The following is a 24,365-nucleotide window of genomic DNA, read 5'->3' as shown; positions in this document are numbered from 1 at the left end:
CAGAGTCATGCCTCTCAATACATCTATTCCAATGATGTATTCAGGAATGGGTACAACAACCACAGTATATTCCTTCTTAGGTAACTGCCCAATTTTCATTGTTATTTTAACCTGTCTGGCTGATATTTCAGTGTCTCCTAGACCTGTGATGGTAATAGGAGTTCCATGTTTAAACTTATCAGGGTTTCCATAGATAAGTGTGGCCTCAGCCCCAGTATCAATCAGTGCCCTAGTCACAGTAGTTGATCCATTCTTCCAATATATTGTTAAACCAATATGGGGTCTGCAATCTCTTCTGCATATTTCTTTTATCTGGGCTGGGGCTTGGCCTATCTCGTATTCCCCCTGAAGGTGGGGCAAACATGGATACAAAGATTCAGATTCAGAAATACCTGCGGGGGTGGTTCCTGCTTCCCTGTTCATTCTAATGCTAAGTACTTTTTCTTGGTACAGCTTATGCAGCTCTTCAGTTGGAATACCATCTATTCTTCTAAAGTCCACCCCAGCTCTTAATAGAGCAGTGAACAGTTCCCTTCTTGTGGGTCTATTTTGTCTCTGAATCCTCTGGCTGTTTACTCTTCTCTCTAGAGGCAATTTGTCTTTTTCCCATTCCCCTAAATCGCTTAATTGTGAAATCTTATCCAGCACCTCTGAAAGAGGGTGCCCTATTTCTCCAATTAAAAGAGTCAGAATTAGGTGCTTATATGCAGGAGGAGCCGTCTTCACTATGATATTTCTATGAGGAACTCCTAGGGGGGTATCATAATATGCATTTGCATCTCCAATCAGGATAGCAGTTTTCATTACCTCCTCCTTTAACTTTCTCATACAGTCTCTAAGTGAGTACCAGGGTCTGTCTCCCCTAGGCCACATAGATTCAGTTGGATATTGCTTTTTGCAACCTTCTGCAGCTAAAGCTAGAAGATTCGTTTTGTTATTTCCTCCTTGCATATGGTGATCCCTAAAAGCCTGATGTACAAAAGGATTCTGACTGATACTTATGAATTTTAAACAGTCCTCATTGTCCAGTGTTATTCCTCCTGCGCCTTCATCAGTGATTCTTACTATCCAAGACACTAAAGACTCCCCCATTCTTTGGGTAAATCTACTCAATATATCAGTGATCTCCTGTTGAGTGAAATCCTCAATTATCTCCCTGGACTCTGTTTTGCCTTGGTGGTTCTCCTGCCTTCTTCTTCGTATGGGGAGAGCTTCTACATTAGGAGACTCCTCATCTAACCTTGTTCCATTCTCCTCACACACATTCTCCTGGAAGCTGTCAGGGCAACTCTGCCCAGCCTGTACAAAAGCTGCATGCACATGCCTTCTGCTAGTTTTTTGCTTCCTTTTAGCTACATGAACAGTAGCTTGCTCCTGGACCACATGAGTCCCTCCAGTTTGCTCTTCTGAGTACTGTGACACAGAAAAATCCTCAGGCAAACCAGCTGAATCCCTAGCCATCCTAGCTCTTTCCTTCAGCAGCTTATCCCTACTTTTACACATAAGGCGATAACTTGTTAGCAGCACCCAGCCTCTCCTGCACACTCCTGCCAGTTCTTTGCCTGGTTCTATGGGTATTGCTTTCAAACATCTTTCCAAATCTCCAGGTTCTCCCTCTTTTAGCCTTGGTTCCCAGTTTTCACAGGGCCCTGTGCTTTTAGCCCATTCTCTGGCTAGAGAGGAATAAGGCAAATCCTCCCATCCTGGAATAGCCATTTCTCCCTCTAAAGCCCCACTGCTTCCAAATAGAGGCCTGACATTTTGTGATCCCATCCTCGTCGCCAAATGTATCAGCAATGCCATATTCACAATGCCTATAGAGATTACAAATATGCTGATATAATTATCCATCACAAAATACGTCATGTTTGCCATATGGGGAAATAAACTAGAAAATTTATTAAGATACCAAAAGACTGAGTCCCAAAACCAGAAAGTGAAAGCCATCACAGTAGTTATGACATTGGCACAGTGTAGCAGCAAGCACCCCAGTGTCCCCAGGGTGCCTGCTCACACAGGTTCTTGGATCTGCTTTGTTAAAGGAAAGCAACTCAAAATGGGTTAACAAGCTTACTTTAATCAGTCAGACATATATCATTTACCTTGTTCAGGAGAAAAAGGTCAGCACCCCAAACTTCAAAATATACAGACATAATTATCAAGACAGAAACATCAAGTAGACAGATTTCCAAACTGTCCAACCATTACATCCATACCCAGTCAACATCTGGGTTTCCACATTCTGGGTTTTTCAAAGCCGGGGGACTCTCAACAACGGCTTCCCAGAATTCAGATCAAATCACAGAACACTTCTCAAAGTGAGTCCCAAAACAAAGCTACACATCAGGGCTTATATAGCCTTCTCCTGGCTCAGAGAATGTAACAACCTTTTTTACCCACTGGCCAATCAAAAAGTATCTACTGAAAAACAAGCCTCCCCCACCCCAGGCTTCAGGTGCACATTAGCCTAGGGGCAGGGAAGATCTTTAAAATTTACATTCTTATTACACACAGGTAGATAAAGTAGAAAGCACCCACATTTTCAAGCCTTTAAAACAGAACAGGCTACCTCAGGCAAAGGTCCTCCTCTCCCCAAACACAGAAACCACCCAGCGTCCTGGAAGCACGCTCCCAGCAGCTCCGGCCCCTGGCAGTGCTCAGCCGGAGTCCTAACTCAAAAAAAAAAAAAAAAAGGCAACCGCCACCAACTGCCAACCGCAGGACCGTTAGCTCGGCTTTTCACTTTCTCTTGCTCTGCTATGTCAGCACGTCCATGGGGCATGGGAGATCTTTAAATCCCATAACCCTTACATAAAGTCACTTCCAACTCAGTGATTCTGTAATTCTAGTTATCCTTTCTGGTTTCTAATGAGGATACAGTAATTTGTATAGTATATCTCAGGTGGGACCAAACACAGAGTTTAAATGCCCAGAACTAGAATGCTATATGTGGTCCCTTGGAACTACATGATAATTCATCCCATGTTTGTATTTATTAAGGTGGTTTTTAGATGGTCTTATTCTCTCTTTTTTTTTAATTTTCCTATCATGTATCTAGCTAGAAGACGAAATCACAACTTTACGACAAGTGTTAACAGCCAAAGAAAAGCATCTGGTGGAAATAAAACAAAAGCTCGGCATGAATCTGATGAATGAGTTGAAACTGAATTTTAGCAAAGGCTGGCATGAAATGCAGACCACAACTGCGTAAGTACAGAATTCACACCACTGCCAACCCATTCATTCTCCCTATCCCCTTTAATGTATTATTTTTCTTCTCAGATTTTCATTAGTACTTTTCAGCTGCATAAAAAAGAGTCACTTTCCTGGGAGGAAATGGAGGTGGTGTCACTTTGTCAGCCAGGTAGTACATCAGGCAGATTCTAAAGAGACTTGGGGCAATCCTGCAACTTGAGATCAGGGGTCTTCCAAGTGGAAGCTTAGGTGTGAACACAAGGGGTACACAAGATGCATCACATCCCTCCCTCCTTGCAAAAGTCTATCATGGGCTTATCTCCAGCACAGCTACACTGTTCTTTTCACCTGTTCTTGTTCAGCACTCCACACAGTACCCAGGACCCAACTGCTGACCTGCTACAGCTGCTCAGGGCTTTCACAGCCCAACTGCTATAACCCAGGCAATTCAGCAGCTTTGAAGGCAAAATTCTCTGCCCTGCTGTAATGGCAATGTAAATTTGTAAGATCTTCCCTGCCCCTAGGCTAAAGTGCACCTGGAGCCTGGGGGTGGAAGGCTTGTTTTTTCAGTAGATACTTCTTGATTGGCCAGTGAGTCAATAAGGTTGTTACATTCTCTGAGCCAGGAGAAGGCTATATAAGCCCTGACGTGTAGCTTTGTTTTGGGGCTCACTTTGAGAAGTGTTCTGTGATTTGATATGGATTCTGGGAAGCCGTTGTCCAGAGCCCCTGCTTTGAAAAACCCAGATGTTGATTTGATATGGATATAATGGTTGGATAGTTTGGAAAGCTGTCTACTTGATCTGTTTCTGTGTTGATACTTCTGCCTGTATACTTTGAAGTTCAGGGTGCTGACCTTTTTCCCCTGAACGAGGCAAACGATATATGTCTGACTGATTAAAGTAAGCTTGTTAACCCATTTTGAGTTGCTTTCCTTTAACAAAGCAGATCCAAGAACCTGTGCTGGCAGCAAACCCTGGGGACGCTTGGGGTGCTTGCCGCTACACCTGCATTCTCACACCCCATTCGTCAGATCACTTCTTGGCTTGCAGCAGGTGCCCCTCAGTGAGTAAGCCTTGAACTCTGTAGTAGGGAATGGCAAAATTCTCCCTCCCCCCAAAATTTTCTGTGGAACAAGTAAGATATACAAGATGTGCAGGTTGGGGGGGTGTGAACAACATTAGAGATCTCCTTAGAGTATCTTCCCCCCCAAATACACCCCTCTTCCAATCTTCCCTATTGCTGTTGAGGTTACCACCATCCTTGCAGTTACTCAGGCATTCTTGATGTCATCTTCACCTCTTCTTTCTTCCTTAGCCCAAATTGCAAATCAACTGCCTCTGCAGCTGTAAATCCATCCTTTCCACTCATAGCCACTGCCCTAGTTCAGGGCCTTATGTACATCTCACCTGGACTATTGCAATAGCTTTAGTCTCCCTGACTTAATCTACTCTTCAATCCATTCTCCACGTAGCAACTAATCTTATTTTATTGGTCTCATGTCACTACCCTGCTCAGTAAACCAGTGTTTCCCAAATGACTCTAGGATCAATTATCATCTCAAATTTCTTATTCTCTAAGTTTATAATGTAGATAGTGATTAATATGTCCATTCATGTATATAACTCATAAACAAGTAGATAATATACATATTGAGGAGGGTGTATGTTAAAAAAAATTTTGCTGATAAGAAATGCATGATCAAAAATGTTTGGAGACCACTGCTCTACTTGCTCAAAATTCTTCTGCTTTTTCCTTCCCCATATCCTCTGCCTTTTGAGGAAGATTTGAGGTTTTCAACTATTTCTTTAAAAACTTGGTTACTGGTTGTGGTATTAAATATTTTTTCTTAGATTTTTTGTTTTCCCAATTAAAATTTTGGAAGGAACTTGTTCCTTTGCCTAGAATACTTTTTTGTGCATACTAAATTGCTGCCTGACTTGGTCATTTTCAGTCAACATTTGGAGTATGAGCAGATGTATGCGCTATTTAAAATTCCCTAGTAATTTTAGTAAAGTCATGTAGACAATTTAAAAACACTTAGCTTATTCCAACTTGTTTCAACACCTTGAAGATAAATACTTGGAACAGCATTTAGGGCAATCTTAGTAACTCCTTCCTACTTTACTTGTACTACTGCACAAGTCACTTAGCCTGGCTGCGTAGTCAACACAATTTTAACTGCATAGTTTGTTTTTGGCTTGGATCACTGCTTTAGCTACTGATAAGGGTACTCCCTCTAAATTCCACTAGTAGTTTTCAGTTTAGTGTAGTCTGTGACCTACAGAGAGTCAGCCAATCACTCCAAGTTACCAATATTTATAATGTCCCCTTTAATTGAAGTATTCTTGTATATAAGGTTCATCTTAGAAGCCTCTGTTCTTAGATTCTGTCACATATTCTGAAAACCCAAGAAAGAAAAAAAGGACAGTAGAAAGTGCATTGAATTTGGAGCTCACTGTGCCATTTAACATGTGGCCCTTAGACACAGTACCATCTGAAAGTGTGAGCATGTGGAGGACTTAACTAAGAACACCTGTTTTGTGCCTTGCTTGATACTCAGTGATCAGAGACTCACTGAATAAAGTTGTCTCTGTAGTTGCATCTGTCATAAAATCTGACATGAACTTAAGGTAGGTATGAGAGCCTCCTTGTTGAATGCAAGCCTTTTAAGATTGGATTTTATTCAGCCAAGGCAAATGCTTTTTTATTATCAAAAGACATAGCAGGATTTGAGGTTCTGTATACCTTTCATTTAGTTGTTTGACTGTGAAGACAAGATCTGCTATAAATTTTTTAAACATAGCTTGTTTCCTCATATATTTCTTGAGAGATACCACAGTCCATGCATAGACCATTCCCACAATAATTGTATAGAAATGAAAAAGTAGTTATATGTTGTTATAAGTATTGATACCATCTTAATCACTCTTTTTTTATATTAATACCATTAATACAAAACCAGTAATTTTATATTAATAACCAATACCAATAAATACCATTATTTCTTTCCATTATTTTCCTTATTCAAATATCTTAAACACTGATCTCTCAGTTCTAGGCCCCTGAAATGAAGACTGACCTCAGCGATGATTATCTGAAATTATATTTATAATTGAAATCCCCCCCAAAATTGGGCTTAGATGTATGACTCAGACATTTCTATTATAATAGCATCCCCAACTATATACTGATAGAACTCTGCTTTCCATATGATGAAATCAGTTTGTAGAAGGGGTTCTTTGTTGGCCATCATCCTCTGGTACAACCAGGAGCAAAGCTTATATTATGCACAGTGGCTAGTTGTTAAGTATATTTTAGGGGTGTCGAAAGGTCTAAAAATAGCTCTATAATTGGCCTATTACCTAATGCCTGGGATTCTAATTATTAAAGTCACTACTGTCAGCCCCTTTCCAAAATTCAGTGGGTAAATTAGAGCACTAAAATTCTGTAGCAAATATTAATTTATCAGATACACTAGCAAAGAGATAGTTGTTTTATGTGTTTGAGGATTCTGTGCTTCCTGGAGAGAAGAAAGCCTTACAGGAAGAATGTGGCAGAGTCCTAGAAGCATTGACTTTCCCTCTGCCTAAACATGCTGTACTCTGGGAAAGAAGTGATAAAAAGAGAGATAGATCGGTTCCTAGAAAGAAACTAAACAGTTTAACTTAAGGGAAGACTGATCCTGATTACAGCTTTTAGGAGGGGACAGGAGTTCTTTTCAGGGTAGGTAGGTTGGCTAAACCTATGGATTCTAGGAGAGAGAATAAATAGGTAAGCAGAATATCAGGATTTTTTTCCTGCTAAGAGTTTGAGTTGCTTGTGCCCTCCTTGTTTTTACAACCCATATATTGTTTATACAACCCATAAAAGAAAGTCAGTCTCATTTTATTATATTGTTAACTTAATGATTAATATTCTTATATTCATTAAAGATGCTTGCTTATAGAAGAAGGAAAAAAACCATTCCCTCAGAAAGGAAAAAAGCCACAAACCTAACCTATATGTTATAACCACCATGCTAATAATTTTGTTTCTCAAAATTGCTTACTTTCAACTATCTACTCCATAGTTGTTGCCAGGGTCCATTTTACATTTTAGTGATAATATTAATGGGAAAAAACTCAGGTCTTCAAGATAATAGAATCCTGTTAGACTTTCTGCTTTCTTGTTATACTGTCTTCTGAGGCTAACTCTTGGTATTAATGGGGCTGGATATCATGTCTAATACCCTTTTCCTGTGACTGGGGAGCTTCAGGAGTGGGCAGATAAAGTGAATGAATAGGAAAGTATTTTCACCTGGCTTGACAGGAGATGTAGTCTTATTTCATTAATTAGGCTGTTCTGCCTTTGCTCAGAGAGGGACCCTCACTTTACCTAATGCTTGAGGCCTGTTATGGTTTCTGACATATACCTGCCACAAAAGAGAGAGTGACTTCAAAGTGTATTTAAGCCAGCACTTGTCTTCCAGGCATATTTAATGAGTACAAGTTGTACAGAAGTCAGGGCGGCCCACGCATTAAATATTTACAAAATGCTCTGTGTTTGAAATCTGACATAAGTATACAGCCCATATCCTTGTTGATTGAACTTCTTAACCAAATATTATGATCTGTAATGGAGCATATTATTGTTATCATTCTTATTAGTATTGTGTTTTGGCAGAGTTGATCTCAGAACTGCCTGTGAAGATAAAAGACTTAATATACAGGCACACATATTTCTTATATTTGTTTTTAGTTCTTAATACCTTTTTAATCAAATCAGGAAAGGTTTTTATTTGGGAGGGTGAGGGGAGTGGGGCACAGACCCATGATTACACTTGTCTAGGGAATACCAGATGAGAAAACAACCTTGGCTCATGTAGCCCTGCACCTTCTCTGCAGCTGTAGTCTAAGAGCTTTCCCTTTCTCAGCTACATATAGTCAGTGTGTATCAGAGCCAAGCCTTGAACAAGCCTCTCTGCCCCTGTGCCCCTATGGAGAGCTTGCTCTCCATATTACCATTGGCTCTCAAGGTTTCCTTCTAATCTTAAAATCAGTTTGATCAATTGAGATTAAGTTATTGAGTTTGACAGACTATCTATAAAACATGGTTTGGTTTGGTTTTGTGGTCCATATTTATGACTTCATTGTTGTGGGGAACACTTGTTTTGGAATTCCTTCTTCCAATGCAGACATGCACTATGTAAATCAAAGATTTTGAGGGGTTGTCTGGTACACTGAAAGATTATGTGACCCATCTATGATCACTCAGCCGCCATGGGTGATCAGAGGCAAAACCTCAGTCCTAATTTGTCCTAACTTCTAAGGGTATACTCTGTCTACTATGCCATTTGGGGGTAGAGAAGTGAGGCAAAGAAAGAGAATAAATATTTTGATAGTACCTACTATGTGCCAAGTGCTTTACAAATATTATGTCGTGACCTTTACAACAACCCTGTAAGTTTTTTATTTTTTTACAGTTGAGGAAACTAAAGCAAAACTAAGGTTACATGAGCTGCCCAGGGTCACAAAGATGGTGTCTGAAGCCAGATTTGAATGCAGGTGTTCCTGATTCCAGGCTCACTACTCAACCACTGTACCACCCAGCTACCTCTAAATAATAAGATTCACTTTGAAAATGACTTGTTATATTTAATAACATTGAGCATGCAGTAATCATGAACATTATGTGGCATTAAAAAATAATTTCCCAAATAGGAAGTGCCTTTACTCATAAACTATTTTAATAAACAACAGAGGATTTGTTTCAGACCAGTGTAATCTCCCTTAAAAATTTAATTTAACCTTTTCTACTTAAGAATAATAACATTGAGTCTAAATTATTTCAAATCAAAAACATTACTAACAAAGAATTAACAAGAAAACAGATGTGTTAAAAATAGTAATTTCTAAGATATGATATAATATGAATTAATACATTTTTCTGAAATAAGCAATAAATCCATGAAAATAATTTTATTGAGGAAATAGATTGTTTTACATTGCTGAACATCTTAAAGTTAATTATGATGGCAAAAAATCTCAACAATTTAGTGAGTAACTTAAAAATCTTATTTTCATTTTAGACACCTACCAGAGTTGAAAGGTGAATTTCTGTAAAATGAAGAGTTTTTCCATTGACTTCCTTTGTTGAAAAAGAGGAATGAATTTCTACCTCTATATCTCCAATAAACTGTATTTTAAAATTCTGTAAAGTAATGACCAGTTTTATGGAATGTTGGAAATTGCCTTATTCCAGAAGAGAGAGTTTTGGTCTGGTATTGTCTGGATTAGGGACTGCTATCCAATGTTACTATCTCACCTGAGGCATCTCCATCCTTAAAGTCTCAAGTCTTCTTCCCCTTAGACATTGTGCATTATAATGTCTGAGCATATTTTGTCTGTACACCTGCAGCTCCTGTAAATGAACTGAGCTCTGTTTCCTTCCCCGTTTCCTGATTGTTTAACAATATCTAATTGAACTTTTCTGTATTATAACATTTCTCTACTATGTGAGGTCATGATGAGCTAGAATTCTTGAACTTCAGGGCTTCACTTTATCACCATGAAAATGTTGGAAGATCTGTTCCATTTTACTTGAACCTTGTTCCTTCTAATTTCACTTATTAATGGTCATGTGCCTCAAAATTCTATTCTTTTGCTCTTTTTTCTCCTCGTTGCTTTTTTGTTGTTTTACAAGATACTGATCATAATAGTCTTCTGTCATGTGTGTTATACATGTTTTACAAATGAACTTTTCCTCTGAATCGGTATGCCTTTGCCATAAATGTCCCTTTGAAAGGGAAAATAAATATAAATGGAACCATTAGATTTGGACTGTGACCCAGAGAGAGTACTGGAACATTCACAGAACTGCTTCCCATTCCAATATGAATTTGCAAAACTCAAATTCAGTCTCAGACACACTATCAGGAAACATGTAAAGAAATCAACTGTGAGTTTTCAGAGGAGGTCACTTACTATTTTTTAGTAAAGGTTTTAAAGAGAGAAGACTAATTATTGCCCATTTTATCAACATTTAGCCGGTCAGTGATTACAAAGGTAGATTTATTGGATTGCCAGAGTGAAATAAACCAGCAGCAACAAAGGCTATATTGTATTAATTTCCCTTTCCCAAAATGAAAGTATCATTTATTTGTAGATCTAAGTAACCCTAAATATGGAGGAAATAGAATGTTAATAAATCTTTAAAAGCACAGAAGGTATGTATACATATACATACACATTTATATACATACACATACCAGCCACAATCATCACAACCAAAAGCCTGGGGTGATGTGGGGAGAGGTTGATACAAGTCAATAATAAAAGTCAAGAACCACCCTGCTGCAGCCCAATAGAGAAGTAGCTAGTTTCTAGTCTAAAGTCTTGATTCATCTTTTTCTATTTTTGTCAAAAAGCCATTGTTGTTGATTAAATTTAAAAACTGACTTTTATATATGTTATGTGTGTTTGCAAAAAAAAGTTTGAAATCCAAATAAAACTGAAAATCTATTCATAAACATTGAGATGTTCATGAAAACATTTCTGGCTTGGTCCATTTTTACTCTCTCAATTTAAATAATCCATGGATATCATTTGGTATGGATATTCTCTTCCAGAGATGACTTTTTTGGCCATTGTAACTTTTTTTTTTTCCATTTTGGAGGGCAATTGGAGAAGGTTACACGACTAGATTTTTTTGTGTGTGCCGGTGTTAAGTGTCTGAGACTGGAACAGAACTCGGGTCCTCCTGACTCCGGGGCTGGTGCTTTACTCACTGCACCACCTAAGCCGCCCCATTGTAACTTTTTTTAAAAACAATAACTGAAGACTTTTTACTCTTCCACCACCAGGAGAAAAATTGCTAATTTGCCATAAACAGGCATTGTGAAGCCAAATCCAGAATAATAGGCTTATCAGAAGATTCTAGTCTAGAATCTGACATCCTTTTAAAAAATTCATTGTTTTATTTTCCCCAATTCATGTAAAAACTATTTTCTTTCAACATTCATTTTTTCAAATTGAGTGTTAATATTGACTGAATTAATCATTAATAATTGACTGAACATAAATCTTCAGAATTGTCTTGGATCATTACAGTATTGCTGTTACTATGTACAATGTTCTCCTGGTCATTTCACTTTGCATCCGTTTGTGTAAGACTTTCTTAGAATCTGACACTTGTTAACTGTGAAAAAGAAAAAGATATATTAGGAAGAGAAACGTACACAGAGCCAAAAGACTGTGTCCTAGTTTTGCCCTTTACCAGACTTTTGACTTTGGACAAGTCACTTCAGTTTGCTAGGTGCTTCCTCATTTGTAAAATGAAGGAATTAAACTAGATATTATTGACTGATCCTTTGAGCCCTTTACGTTCTGTGAAGTCACTTAAATTTCTCCAGCCTTATCTGTCAGATGAGAATAATAATCTTTATGCCATAGACCTCACAGGTTTGTCCTCCAGATCCAATTAGATTATGCTTGTAAAAGCTCCACTCTCATAAAGGAATGGAGCTGGTTTCCCTACACAAATATCACATCTCAGGCTGGAGTTTAATGTTACTAAACATATCCAAATTTTTGTCCACATCTAGAGGAAAGTGATCAGCAGTCCTGGATTACACTGATCTGGAATTTAAATTAGCGATTTCTGCTACATCTGGGATTTAAATTAGCAATCTCTGTTATATTATAATTAGTCCATAGTGATTTAAAAAATACCAAAACTTTTTACAGTACTTGTGTTAATTTTGTGTGTGTGTGTTAAAGAACAAGGAGTCAGAACAAGGAGTCAAAATTACATTTTGGAAAAATGAACACTTGGGAGAAATTATGATGGTGATGAGGAAATTTTGACCTGGGGTTTTATTTAATCTCATTTCAGAAATAATTATACACAATGAAATTAAGCATTACACATATATACAATAATCCTTGCAGTTACTTTTTTACCTTAGCTCCAAGTCATTGGTCACTCAGGTACTCTCTGGGAATTCTATGAATCCCATCCTGACTGTACAGAATCCAGGAGGAATGCTTGAAATCATGGGAGGGTCACTGGCATTGAATCCTCACTAGTTAGTGCCTCTGCTCTGTGTGCCTTTCTTCTATAAAGCTGTTTGATGCCTAATTACAGCAGTCTAACCAGCGTCCCTAAACCCAGCTTTCATACAAAATCCCCAAACACTGCACCAACCCATGCCCCTCACTTCCTCATGAAATATTGTGCCTACCACGATTAGCCATGTTTGATTGTTACTCTTTCAGGTTTTCTACATCTAACTTTATATTAAATCTTTTCTTTTGATTTTTTAAAATACAAAGTTGGCATAAGAAAGGTTTCAAAACAAGGAATCTGACCATTTAAGGCAAACTTAATCTTAAACAGAGCAGGCAGATACTTACCTGGTGTCGATTTTTTTAAAAGCAACAAACATCCCTTTTAAACAGAATTCCCTAGAAAAAGTTTCTTTGCTTCTCCCCAAAGTAAAAATGAATCAGAGCTGATGAAAGAATGTTCATTGGCCTCTGGAAAATTTTTATCTTCTGGTGTGGCCATGTTGCTGAGAGAAAGGCACCTAAAGAAAAATGAAATAAAAGAATTAGAAAATGTTAGAGGTAGATAGGGTCTCAGAGATCATCTGTATAATCCTTCTCTCTTCTTTTTACCTGTAAGGAAACTGAGTCCAAAAGAAGTGAAATGATATTTTTTTTTTACCATAGTCACACAGCCACTTCATCACAAAGCTAGTCCTTCTGTCTGTCTTACAGATGGGAGCACAGTCTAGGCAGCATAATCATTAGAGCTCTGGACCTAGAGTCATAATGACATGAATTCAAATTTGGCCTCAGAAACTAGCCAACTGCATGACCCTGGGCAAGTTACTTTAGCCTCTCTGCCTCAGTTTCCTCATCTGCAAAATGGGAATAACTGCTACCTGCTATGGTTGTTGTAAGGATAAAATGTGATATTTGTGAAGCTCTTTGCAAACCCTAAAGCTCTATATAAATTCAAGCTGGTTCAGAACTTTTACTGCAGTGGCCACTCAGACCTTAAAGCTTTGTATAAACTTAAGCTAACCCAGAACTTTTTTACTGCAGTGGCCATTCGGGAGAGAATTGGGTCAGTGACATGTTTCTGTGATGGTATGGCCATTGTATACTTATGTCTGTGTCCTTCAATTTATTCCAAAGTTCACATTTTAAGGGATATGATTCATTCAGTAAGGCAATGTGATCTAGTGGATAGAGCACTTCAGTTGGAGTCAAGAAGCCCAGAGTTCAAGTGCTGCCTTAGATACTCCATGAACTTGGTCAAAAAACTTGTCTCAGCTTCAGTTCCTTATCCTTGAAATCAGTATAATAGTATTACCTAACTTAAAAGGTTGTTATGATGATCAAATGACCTAATAAATGTAAATTTTTTTGTTTTTTATGGAGTTTACAAACTGCCTCAGCACTTCAGCTTTTCATTCTTATCAGGCCTCATTTTTAAGGGGACAAACATATGGAATTTCAGGTCCTTTTAGAAAGGACCATAGCACAACCCCCTCAATTTCTATGAGGAAATAGAGTCCCAGAGAAATGAAAGGACTTAACCACATGGAGTTCAGTTCAGGGGAGGATGGAAAAGGAGTTTGAGATTATATTTTAAAATGCATAGAGTTTAAAAATCAAAAAAACACAAAGAAATCTTTCATTTTATTTTTAACGGCAGAGTAGGGATTAGAACCCATCTCCTAATTCTGTGTTATTTTAGCTATACCACACTGCGTCATTGGTAAAGGTTCTAAAAACAGCACCTCTAAGTTATTTTGTTTCTCCTGGCTTTGAGTTAGTTCTAAGAGCTCAGTGGAAAACCCTTAATATTCAATCCCTTTATGTAACACCACTTAGCATTTGATTCAGCAGCTTGCATTAATAAAGTTCTTTCAAACATCAGGTGTATTCTTGAACTCTGTGGTTGGTTTTATGGCCAAGAAAAGGGTATTTCTTTTTTCAGGTGACCTGATAGAACACAAAATGCCAGGGACCAAGAACTCTTTCTTATTCTCCTTGCATGTCACTGTTATTGGTGGGCACATAGAGTTGAAATAGAAATGCAATCAATAGGGCTTCCCAGAGTCTGGGCCTTTTAAAATAGCAGGGGGCACATGCACTAATACTAACTCTTATTTTTTTTTCTTTAATACTCAATAATTGAATTTTTAATGAGATACTAGAACTAGGTTAATGCTTGCTGGTATTTTAAAGTTAATAACTTGGTATGTAAAAATTGCAGTGTTTCTCTTACTTAAAAATGTTCAATGACAGCTACTTTGAACAACTTTTCCTAATAAAGATTAAGATAATTTTCCCCCCTAAGAAAAAATTCCCAAGAAGGGTTTAGAAGGAAAGGCCATATCTATAGAAGACAAAAATCACCATTTGTTGATGTGGTCAATTCTGTGGGAAAAATTTTTTAAAATTTATGATTTCTATTAACTTTTGAGAAATTTTTAAATGCCATTTACTTACACTTGGGAGATTTCTGTTGTCAGTGCTTTCCCCCACACTACTAGTCTAGGAGCCAAGACCCTAAAATTAGTTGAATTGGTAAATTTACAAAAGAATTAAGAGTGGGATGGAAAGTTGGGGTTGAATAACCCTTGAATATTTTTCTCAAGCCTCTAGCTCTTGGCCTTTTGGGACTTTTATTTTTTCAGAAGAACTGACATGGATCAGGAACCACATTTGGGGAAGCTGAATCAGTTACTTTTTTTTGGAGGGAGGGAAGGCAGTGCAATTGGGGTTAAGTGACTTGCCCAAGGTCACACAGCTAGTTAAGTATCAAGTGTCTGAAGTAAAAAATTTGAACTCAGGTCCTCCAAACTCCAGAGCCGGTTCTCTATTCACTGGGCCACCTAATTGCCCGTGAATCAGGTTATTATTAAATACCTATTATATGCCAGATAACTATGATGGGGACTGGGGATACAAATCTGAAACTGTTCCTGCCCTCAAGGAGCTTACAGTATAATGGAGAATACAGCAAAACCATGAGAATAATGTCCAGGTCTAGTTTTGCTCTTGGAGCATCTAGGTGATAGTAGTGGATAAGTGTCAGTTCTGGAGTCAGGAAGATTGAATTCATCAGACTCAAGCTGTGTGACCCTGAGCAAACCACATAACCTCCAAAAACTGTAATCTTTCAGTAGAGATTGCTGCATACAGATTTTCTGCATATGGCTCTTTATTATAAAACTTTAATTCATATAATATATACTTTTCTTAACATAGTAGCCATGAAATAACTCATAAAATGTAGTATACAAAATAAAATTGGTAACATACAAAAACATTTTTTCTTCTTTAGTAATTCCCTAAAATTTGGTGACCTTTTGTGTTAACATCTCAAAATAATTTATTTTAGACAATATTCATTTTCCCAACACATGAAATCTACAGTACCATAAATATTATATAGCAAATAAAATTCTTAAAATGGATACATTTTTTAAGCTGAATCTTACCTTCCACTGTGTCAGATGGCAATGTGAGGGTGTTGTATTGTATAGTATACCACTGTAAACTGCTCTACCTTGTCTACCCCCTGAAAACCAAGGGAGAGTTTGCTGGGACTTTAGTCTCTGCTGACAGAAGACACTGAGACTGGCAATTATCACTTCTGACAGTTAGTCCTTTAGAGCTGGGGGATGGTGTTGGAGATCATGAAGGACAACACCACCTTGAAATAGAGACAGCGATGTCTACTTTGTGCATCATTTGAGATCTGTAAGGGTCTCAGAGTATGGGAGCATAGCAGAGGTGAGTTAACTTTTAACTTTGAGGCTGAAATCGATGATGGAATCATCAGCCTCGGTATCTCCACAAACTTGTGTGCATTGTGCCTCTAATTTTTTTCCGTCCAATGCACAGCTGAGAATATTCGTGTTTGCCAATCAAAAGTAAAATTGAGGTTACTAATAAAATCATGCAAATACTTGAAGTTGCAGAAGCTAAACATGTGAATGTTGAAGGTTAGCTGTAATTTCTTTTTCTGAAAGCAGCATGTGACTTATTAGGAGTCACCTGCCCAGGACTTGGACATAACTTTGTCTTGTAGAATTGATGGCATTTTTCTCTTTCCTAGGAATATCACATAAGTTTCAGACACACTCAAAGACCAGCCCTTAGTTAAGTCTTATTGCCTCATTAAGTATGGGAAGAATTATGGGTTTTTTGATAGTAAATCATTAATTACTAACATCAGAACTGATTTTCTGATTTCTTTTTTCAACTTAAGTAATTAGGTCATGTTGCCTTCTTAATATATTTTAGCAATCATAAGGCTATAAGGTATCTTGAAATCATTGTGGGTATGGGGCAAGGGTGAGGGAGAACCAAATCTACTTTTTCTCATTTTTTATTTAATCAACTTTACAAGGAAAAGGAATTCAAATGAGCTTCAATGGTAATTTTTAATTAATTGTATAATTCACATTTTTATATGCACAGTAAGATTTATGACAAGTTTTCTTTACAGCAACACTGTGAGGTATAGAGTAAAGGTTTTATCTGCCCCATTTTATAGTTGAGGAAACCAAAGCTCAGAAAATAGTTCAGTACAGACCGAGAAAACTGTGTGGAGAACACATAGAACAGAAAATGTGGTCCCTGTCTTTAAGAAGCTTCCAGTTTGAAGCATGAACAGTTTTACATGGAAGTAAATAAACAACTGTGGTTATAACAAAGTACTGAACTATAGAGGAAATAGCAGGATTGGAGACCAGGTGAGGTTAGTCTGGAAAATGTTCATTGATGAGTTGAATTTTACTAAGTAGTCCTTTAGAAGACCTCTGCCATTGTAATGTAATGCCAAGGAAAGGCAACTTCCCAGGTTCAAAATACCAGCATAGGTGCTCTCTATTTTATTCAGTGACAAACCAAGAACAGAGAAGATCAAAACATGACATCATTCAAAATACAGCATTTACTAAGTGTGATTAAATAATCTCCAAGTACTACCCCACCCCAGGATCTTCCAATCATTCAATCAATTACAAAGTCCCTGTTCTAAATACTACTCCACCCCTAGGCTATACCTTAATTAAGTCCACCACAAAACCCCTCTTCTCAAATGGAGATTAGTTTCCAAACATAGGTAAAGTACCTTCATTTGTCAATCACAGAGCACAATAAGGTCAAAAGTTCCCCACCCCCGGGATCACAATTGAATCTACCCCAGAGTTACATCAAGTTTAAACACAGCACTTAATACCCAAATGGAGGTCTTTTCTTCATCTTGACACGAGGCAAGTTCTCAGCAATCTTAGTTCCTGGGGAGACAAGGCTTAGCAAGGCCATAAGATACATTGCCAGTCCCTTCATGAATTTATCCTCTGTCTGTAGAACAGTCCTAGAACCCCTGAACACATTAGCAAAGCCCTCTCCCAGGATTTCTGTAAACATACAACAAGAAAATCCTTCTTCAGGGCTTCTGTACCAACAGAAAGGCTCCCAGACCCCTGCAACAACAGCACTGTCCTTCACCAGTGGACAGTATTCACTCTGTCTGCAGGACAGTCTCCAGACCCCTGCAACAACAGTACTGTCCCTCACCAGTGGACAGTATTCACTCTCTGTCTGCAGGACAGTCTCAGGGCTTCTTAGCGAACAGCCAGGTTCCAGGACTTCTTCAACAAAAGGACAGTCTTTCACCAGTGGACAAATCTGGCAAAATAACATCAAAACAGACAGACAAAGTACCAGCAAAACAGCCATGTCTCCTCAGTCCTTGGCAGCTCAGGGGGCAGGTCTCAAAAGTCCAGGGCAATTCAAAGCGGCCACCAGCAATTCTCTTAGTCTCTCTCTCTCCACGAGGTGCTGCTTCCAAAAAAAAAAATCTTCCGCCTCTCTCTAGTGTCTCTCCAAATCTACATCACCAGCTCCTCCCAGTTCAGGACTTTCTTTTCACATCAACAAGCCCATCCCACAGGTGGGATTAACAAACTCTGGGTTTTAACACAATCAATTTGAAAACCAAGCCAATACAGGGGAATCTTTAATTGCCATTACTATCACAGCCATCAGACACTTAACTAGCTGTGTGATCTTGGGCAAGTCACTTAACCCCAATTGCCCTCCAAAAAGCAAAAAAAAAAAAAAAAGAGACCTCTGAAAACTAAAATTTGTAAAGCACTCAGCACAGTGCCTGCTGCATGGTAAGCACTGTATAAGTGCTTATTCCCTTCCCTCCTTCCTCCTCCCTCCTCTTTTTCTATGTGATTCACGAAAAGTATTATTTATCTGGTTTGACAAATCTTGAGAAGTTCTCCTTTATGTCAGATATTTACCTTAGGGGGAGACACCATCCCTCCATAGATTAGAACTAATGTTTCTTGATTCTCAGCTCATTGCTCTATTATGCCGTGCATATGTAATACTATATGATTATTGTGATACCTACTTACTTATACATGTATTTTTATGCTAAAGAATCATTGTTTCAATTATATAACAACAATATTATGTTAGTTATAATGATGACGCAGACTTAGCCTTCCATTATCTCATTGTTTAGAATTTCCTCATCCACTTTGGTAATCTTGGAAACATCTCAATAACAATAACCTCTCTTATATAAGCAGACATCCGAGGTAGACAGCACAAGTATTATTATTCACATTTTACTGATGAAGAAGTAAGGTTCGGAGAAATTGTTACATATCCAGGTTACTCATGTCCAGGTTATTCGTATGGCAAGAGGCAGAGCCAGGATTCAGTTCTGGATCTTCTAACTCTTAAGTCTTATTTTCTTTCCTCTATATCATGTTGTCTGTATACTAAATTTCCATTTTAAGTAACCATTGAGGCACTAAGAAACAAGAGATTTCAATAGTATGATACATTTCTATACTGTTGAGTCAAAAGATCTCATGATGTATGAAAAAACAGATTCCATCAAAGCTGCACAACTGAAGCTTTTCTTTCTTAAGCTCCATTCTTTATTGGTCCTTTGTATTTATCTTCCTAACCCCAGTTCCTATAAACCCTTCTATATTCTCTTTGTAGTTTATACTCTAATCCATGCCTACTCCTACATGTTGGCTTAGCTCCCATTCATGGTTATCCATATTTTATACCATGTTTTCCTCTCCCCTTGTTATTTCTGTTACTGAGAAATAGTATGGGACATGGCTGTTGTAGTGTTCTTTAAAAATACGAGGGAGTCAGAAATTTTGAATTCCAGCCTGTTTCTGGTTCAGAAATGACTTGAGTTGATGTGTCACACTCAGATGTCTACTTTGTAAATCAGGGTGGTTGCCTAAGCAGACAGCTGGGATTTGACCATAAATGTGCCTCATGTTCTCTTGAGAAGAAATAATAGTGTTTTTAGGAAGAATGGACCTTATTTCTTTATTAGCACCAGATGTACTTTTATTGGCTAGTGATTTCAGCATGTGCATTTCATAAATCATAGTTTACAGCAGTCTTGCAATGTGTTGCTTTGGCATTCTCCTTTACTGCTTTATCTGTCCAATTTAAACTGTTGGAAATGTAGAAGCTGAATTATACTATGACTTTCTAGAACTTTTCTTTAAAAAAATATTTCATTAATGCTTTTTAAAAACAAAAGTGTGACTTTTCAAGGAATCCCAGACGGTAGCCATGTCTGACAGTGTCTTCCCCATTGCATCTCTTTAGACTGCTGATGCAGTACCTAGAGCTGTGTTTCACTCTCAGGCATCTGGTATGCGGAGCTTTTCTAAAACTGAAAAATAGAGGGGCTTTTCAGAGTTGCACGTTCCCTTCAGCAGAATGCCCACACATTAGTTATAGTATGGGTATGTCTGTAGTTGTGAATAGGTTTGAGCAAAGCAGCAATTGAATTCAGTTTAAGACCTTTGCATTTAAAAAAAAAATGAAATCACTGGTAAGTAATCAAGAATTTTTACACTCACACTCTCACAGACTCACTTAAAATTGTCTAAGGCAACATATAAAATAGGAAAACATTGACTTCAGATTCAGAGTACCTAGTTTAAAATCTTGACTGAGACTTAATACCTTTGTGGCCTTGCCTATGTCACAACCTCCTTGGGTCTCAGTTTCTTCATCTATAAAATGAAGATGTTGGACTAGATGGCCTCTGAGGTCCCTTTCTAGTTTAAATCATGTGATCCTATGAACTGATTCCAAGAGTTTTCTTTTTCAAACAAGTTTGGTGACATAATCACATCCATTGTTTGAAGTGAAGTGACATGTAACTGGCTGCAAAGTTTAAGCACATATTTTGACTTTTATTTGTGTCATGTGCTAGATTTAGTCAGGAAGGGATGGTTATTTTCAGCACTTGTTCATAGGGATGAATGAGACGCATTTGGCATCTTTAATGGGTTGTATGACTTTTGAAAGACCACGTAGAGTGAAAGGGGTTTGTCTGACCCCTGCTGGTCATGATCACTGTGTTCTCCACAAGCTAGATTTGTTATTAGGTAGCCAGAAGAATTACTATTATTCAGAGGTCAGATAAAGCAGTTACTTGAAACATGATCGTCCTTCAAAACAACTTCCTCTGTTAATTGATGACAAGTATGTTAACCCAACAATTTATTGATCATCTTCAAGCATATACTAGGGAAGAGATATGTATCAGTATGTGAATACACCTCTTTTAGTACATGCACATATATTTCTATGCTTCCTTCAATGGATTTATGGTCAGAGGACCCTGTTGTTATTTCAAGTCCTTGGACCTCTTTATTTCCTCATCTGTAAAATGAAAGGGTTAGAGTAGGTAACATCCAAGATTTCTTCCAACTCTACATCTATGATACTATGATCCTATTATCTTTTTTCCTATTTTTTTTCTTTGTGGAGGGGGGAGGGCAGGGCAATTGGGGTTAAGTGACTTGCCCAAGGTCACAAGGCTGGTAAGTGTTAAGTGTCTGAGGCCAGAGTTGAACGCAGGTCCTCCTGACTCAACAGGGCTGATACTTTATGAACTGTGCCACCTAGGCACCTCATGATCCTATTATTTTGCCAATATAAGTTTTTCCTCCACTGATGTAATTTATTCACATCATGTTATCCTTTGTAATTTTTTTCTATGTCTTTTAATAAACCCTCCATAGAAGATCTAGTTAATATGTTGCAAGGTATTTTCTGGTTATTTTCATATTTCTGGTATATGACCCTTTTATCAGGGGCAACATAGCATGAAAGACTCAGTTACACTTCAAGTTATTTCTAACTTCCCTAGCTAATATCTCTCCTCCCCCCCCTTCCCCTCAGCAAATGTGGGGAAATCACTAACCTGTCACTAACATCCCTTGAAAACACAGTTTAGAAATTAGAAGATGGAAAATTTTATTGAAAGAACCAAGATAAACAGAATGCTTGAAATACAAATGGAAACTTACCATGAGCATTCCTATTCCAGAGATCTGTGTAAATTTCTAGTTGTTTGTAGTCCCAACTAGGCAGATTCTTCTCCCTCTGCAGTTCTCCATTGCTCCTAGGGGACTGTCATCAGGCGTTGCCTCCAATGGCAAGGTCTTCTTGCAGCTCCACATCACTATAAGCTGATGATGTCATTTGCTGATCTCTGTCATGACTCCCCTTTGATGTTCAGGGGCTGCTGCCCTCCAGGGGAGTCCCTCTTGTAGTTCCTTACTGTCCCCAGAGGTCTTCATCAGGTATTGCTGTCCATCAGGGTTCTTCATGAAGTATTACATATCCCCAAGAAGTGTCAACCAACATAGCCTTGTCTCTAGGCCATGCTAGAGTTGCTTATCACAGATGACACCAGCTGTGGCTCTCCCTTGTCAGTTCTTTTTGCTTTGTCTAGACAAAACTGAAAATCTCTGTTGAGATAAAACTCTCTCAGTCATTGGGCCTTATCTCTGCCACCAATTCTTGAGCTTTTCCTGAGAAGAAGAAGGTGTTCCACTCTGTATCCTAACTCAAGTGATTGCAGTTGCAGGCCTACCAGCCTAAGCCTTCACCAAACTGAAGTCGTTTCCCCACAACACTTTGTCCAAGGAGCAGGGTTCCTTTCACTCCCTAACCCTGTCACCAGTTCCAGCTGCACAATTTCATGCCTTTTCTCCCTCTCACATTGGAGAGAGGTGTCCTCTAAGCAGCAGAGTATTCCTCAACCCTTATTTTAGACATGACAAAACACCCAACTTAACCCTAATCTCTCAAAAATTGTGAAATTTTCTTAATCAATTGAGCAGGAGTACTGAAATCCAAGAAGATTATTAACAATCTCTGCTAGTTACCCTTTGGGAGGAACATTTTCCCTGCAGAAAGTTTTCATTCTCCCCAGTTGTAGTTGCTCACTGGGAGGAAGAGGAAAAGGAAAAATTCCCAGCTCATGCTCTAAGGGCAGCCCTTAGGTTATTCATCTGTTCTTTGCTTTCTCACATGTGCATTCATTTAGAGCTGGAAGGGACTTTTAAGGATCATCTAATTTACCTCCTCTCATTTTACAGATGAGGAAACAGAAGCCCAGGGAAATGAAGTGCTTTTTCCAAGTCACACAGGTACAGGTGACAGTGCTGAAATTTTAACCCAGACTCTATGACTCCAAAGAGTGCTTGCTTGTTTTTTTTTAACTGTACCACACTATCCCCTCCTCATAAGACTAACCCACCTCCAAGTTCTTGACTTTAGTAATATTTCTTAAATATACAATACAGTGTTGGTAATATCCTGTAGCCTGTAGCCATTCTTTTGGGTTTGTACAAATTTGATTATTCTGTGATCATGCTATTCCATAATGTACAACCACAAAACATGACTGGAAGAATATGGAGATTAAATAAAGTCAGATAGTTGTACAAACACTTGTTAATTGTTTACTGTGTATGATATAATTTATTTGCCTGAACTATTTACTATAGCTTTTCCAGTTGATGCTGCTTATAAATTTCTAACCAAATTGAGCTATTGGGGAAAAAATATCTCTTGTTGAGGAAAAAATATCTCTTGTAATAAAAGGATAATTAAATCCCCTAAATCTTTTAAGGTTGTTGCCTTTCCACTCGGAAAGTCAATAATAAGAGCAAATGGAACATAAAAATCTGGTGAGAGGACAATAGAAATATTGGAATGAAAGAATCAGATGAGTTAATATATATGTAAACACTTTGCAAGCCTTAAAACTATACACACACTAGCTAATATTAGTAGTAGTACTTGTAGTTGTAATAATAATAATGTAGACCCCCTGCTTTCTTGGATGTCTTCTAATGTGTTGTCCTATAGCCTTCTGATACCATTTACGTTTAGTCATTACCAGCATAACTTGACTTGACACCACAGTTGTAAAAAAAATACAATTATAAATATTAAATGTAACATTTCAAACACTTAGAGGTTAGGATTTGTATCATTAAAGTTTCCTAGAGACCTGAATTCTACTCTCTTCATGCATTCATTGTGGTAGGTCTATGTTGTCATTCAGTCATATGTCAAACTCAGATAACAAGACTTACTTTGGGCAAATACTGGAAATTTATGTTTATTGTTCTTTCTAGTTACACTGATTTTTTTATGTAGACAGAGTCTAAATGTAGCAGGTGCAAGAGATGTTCTGTGACTGATCTTATGTTTGCGTTATTTAATATACATAGCATGTAGCAAAAGAAGAGAAACAAAAAGATGCAAAATGTTACTTGTTTTTAGTTCCTCTTCCTTATACTTTCTCTTCCCAACATATATCAATACCTGTTGAGTATATAATAATTAATAGTGCTCATTTTGCTTGGTCACTGTTCCCAATTTGGATTTATTAAGAGCTTTGTGTCATAACCTAGAGAATGAAGGGCTTTGATGTAATTGGAACACATATATCATCAATCTAAGAACACTTTGTATGGAGACGAGGACAGATTAGCCTGTGATTTATGAAGCGTCCTCTTAGGAGAATGTAAGCAAACGGGGCAGCTGAAAACACGCTCTATAAATCAGTTTTCTGTAAGCTGGGAAGGTCATGGGTGAGACACATGTCTTAAGATCCATGGTTGATGGAAGGAAGCTTACTAAACAAACGAGAACTTGCCAAACACATGAGAATGTGCACCTGTGAGTCGGGCATCATCAGTGACGCAAGGGCTTTTTATGGTTGTCGTGACAATGAGCATGCTCTCCCGTGCATGGACAGCCAAGTGTGATCACTAGCAGAGATAG

General features: G+C 38.0%; 1 protein-coding gene across 6 annotated transcripts in view; it reads left to right on the top strand.

Moving 5' to 3' along the window:
- The window catches only part of TPD52L1 (TPD52 like 1), a 163,307-nt gene that overhangs the window by 99,755 nt on the left and 39,187 nt on the right, over positions 1-24,365 (top strand). For all 6 annotated transcript variants that reach the window (XM_069077479.1, XM_069077480.1, XM_069077476.1 and 3 more), the window contains exon 3: positions 3,059-3,207. In XM_069077479.1, coding sequence (XP_068933580.1) covers positions 3,059-3,207 — 149 coding nt within the window. The remainder of the gene's footprint in view (positions 1-3,058; positions 3,208-24,365) is intronic.

This window comes from Petaurus breviceps, unplaced genomic scaffold (genome assembly GCF_028583685.1).
Source record: "Petaurus breviceps papuanus isolate PSGF00001 unplaced genomic scaffold, PetGlider_PUasm1.0 90977, whole genome shotgun sequence".
In the NCBI taxonomy this organism is placed as follows: domain Eukaryota; kingdom Metazoa; phylum Chordata; class Mammalia; order Diprotodontia; family Petauridae; genus Petaurus; species Petaurus breviceps.
The sequence above is the reverse complement of the archived record's forward strand: the minus strand, read 5'-3'. Positions and strand labels throughout refer to the sequence as shown.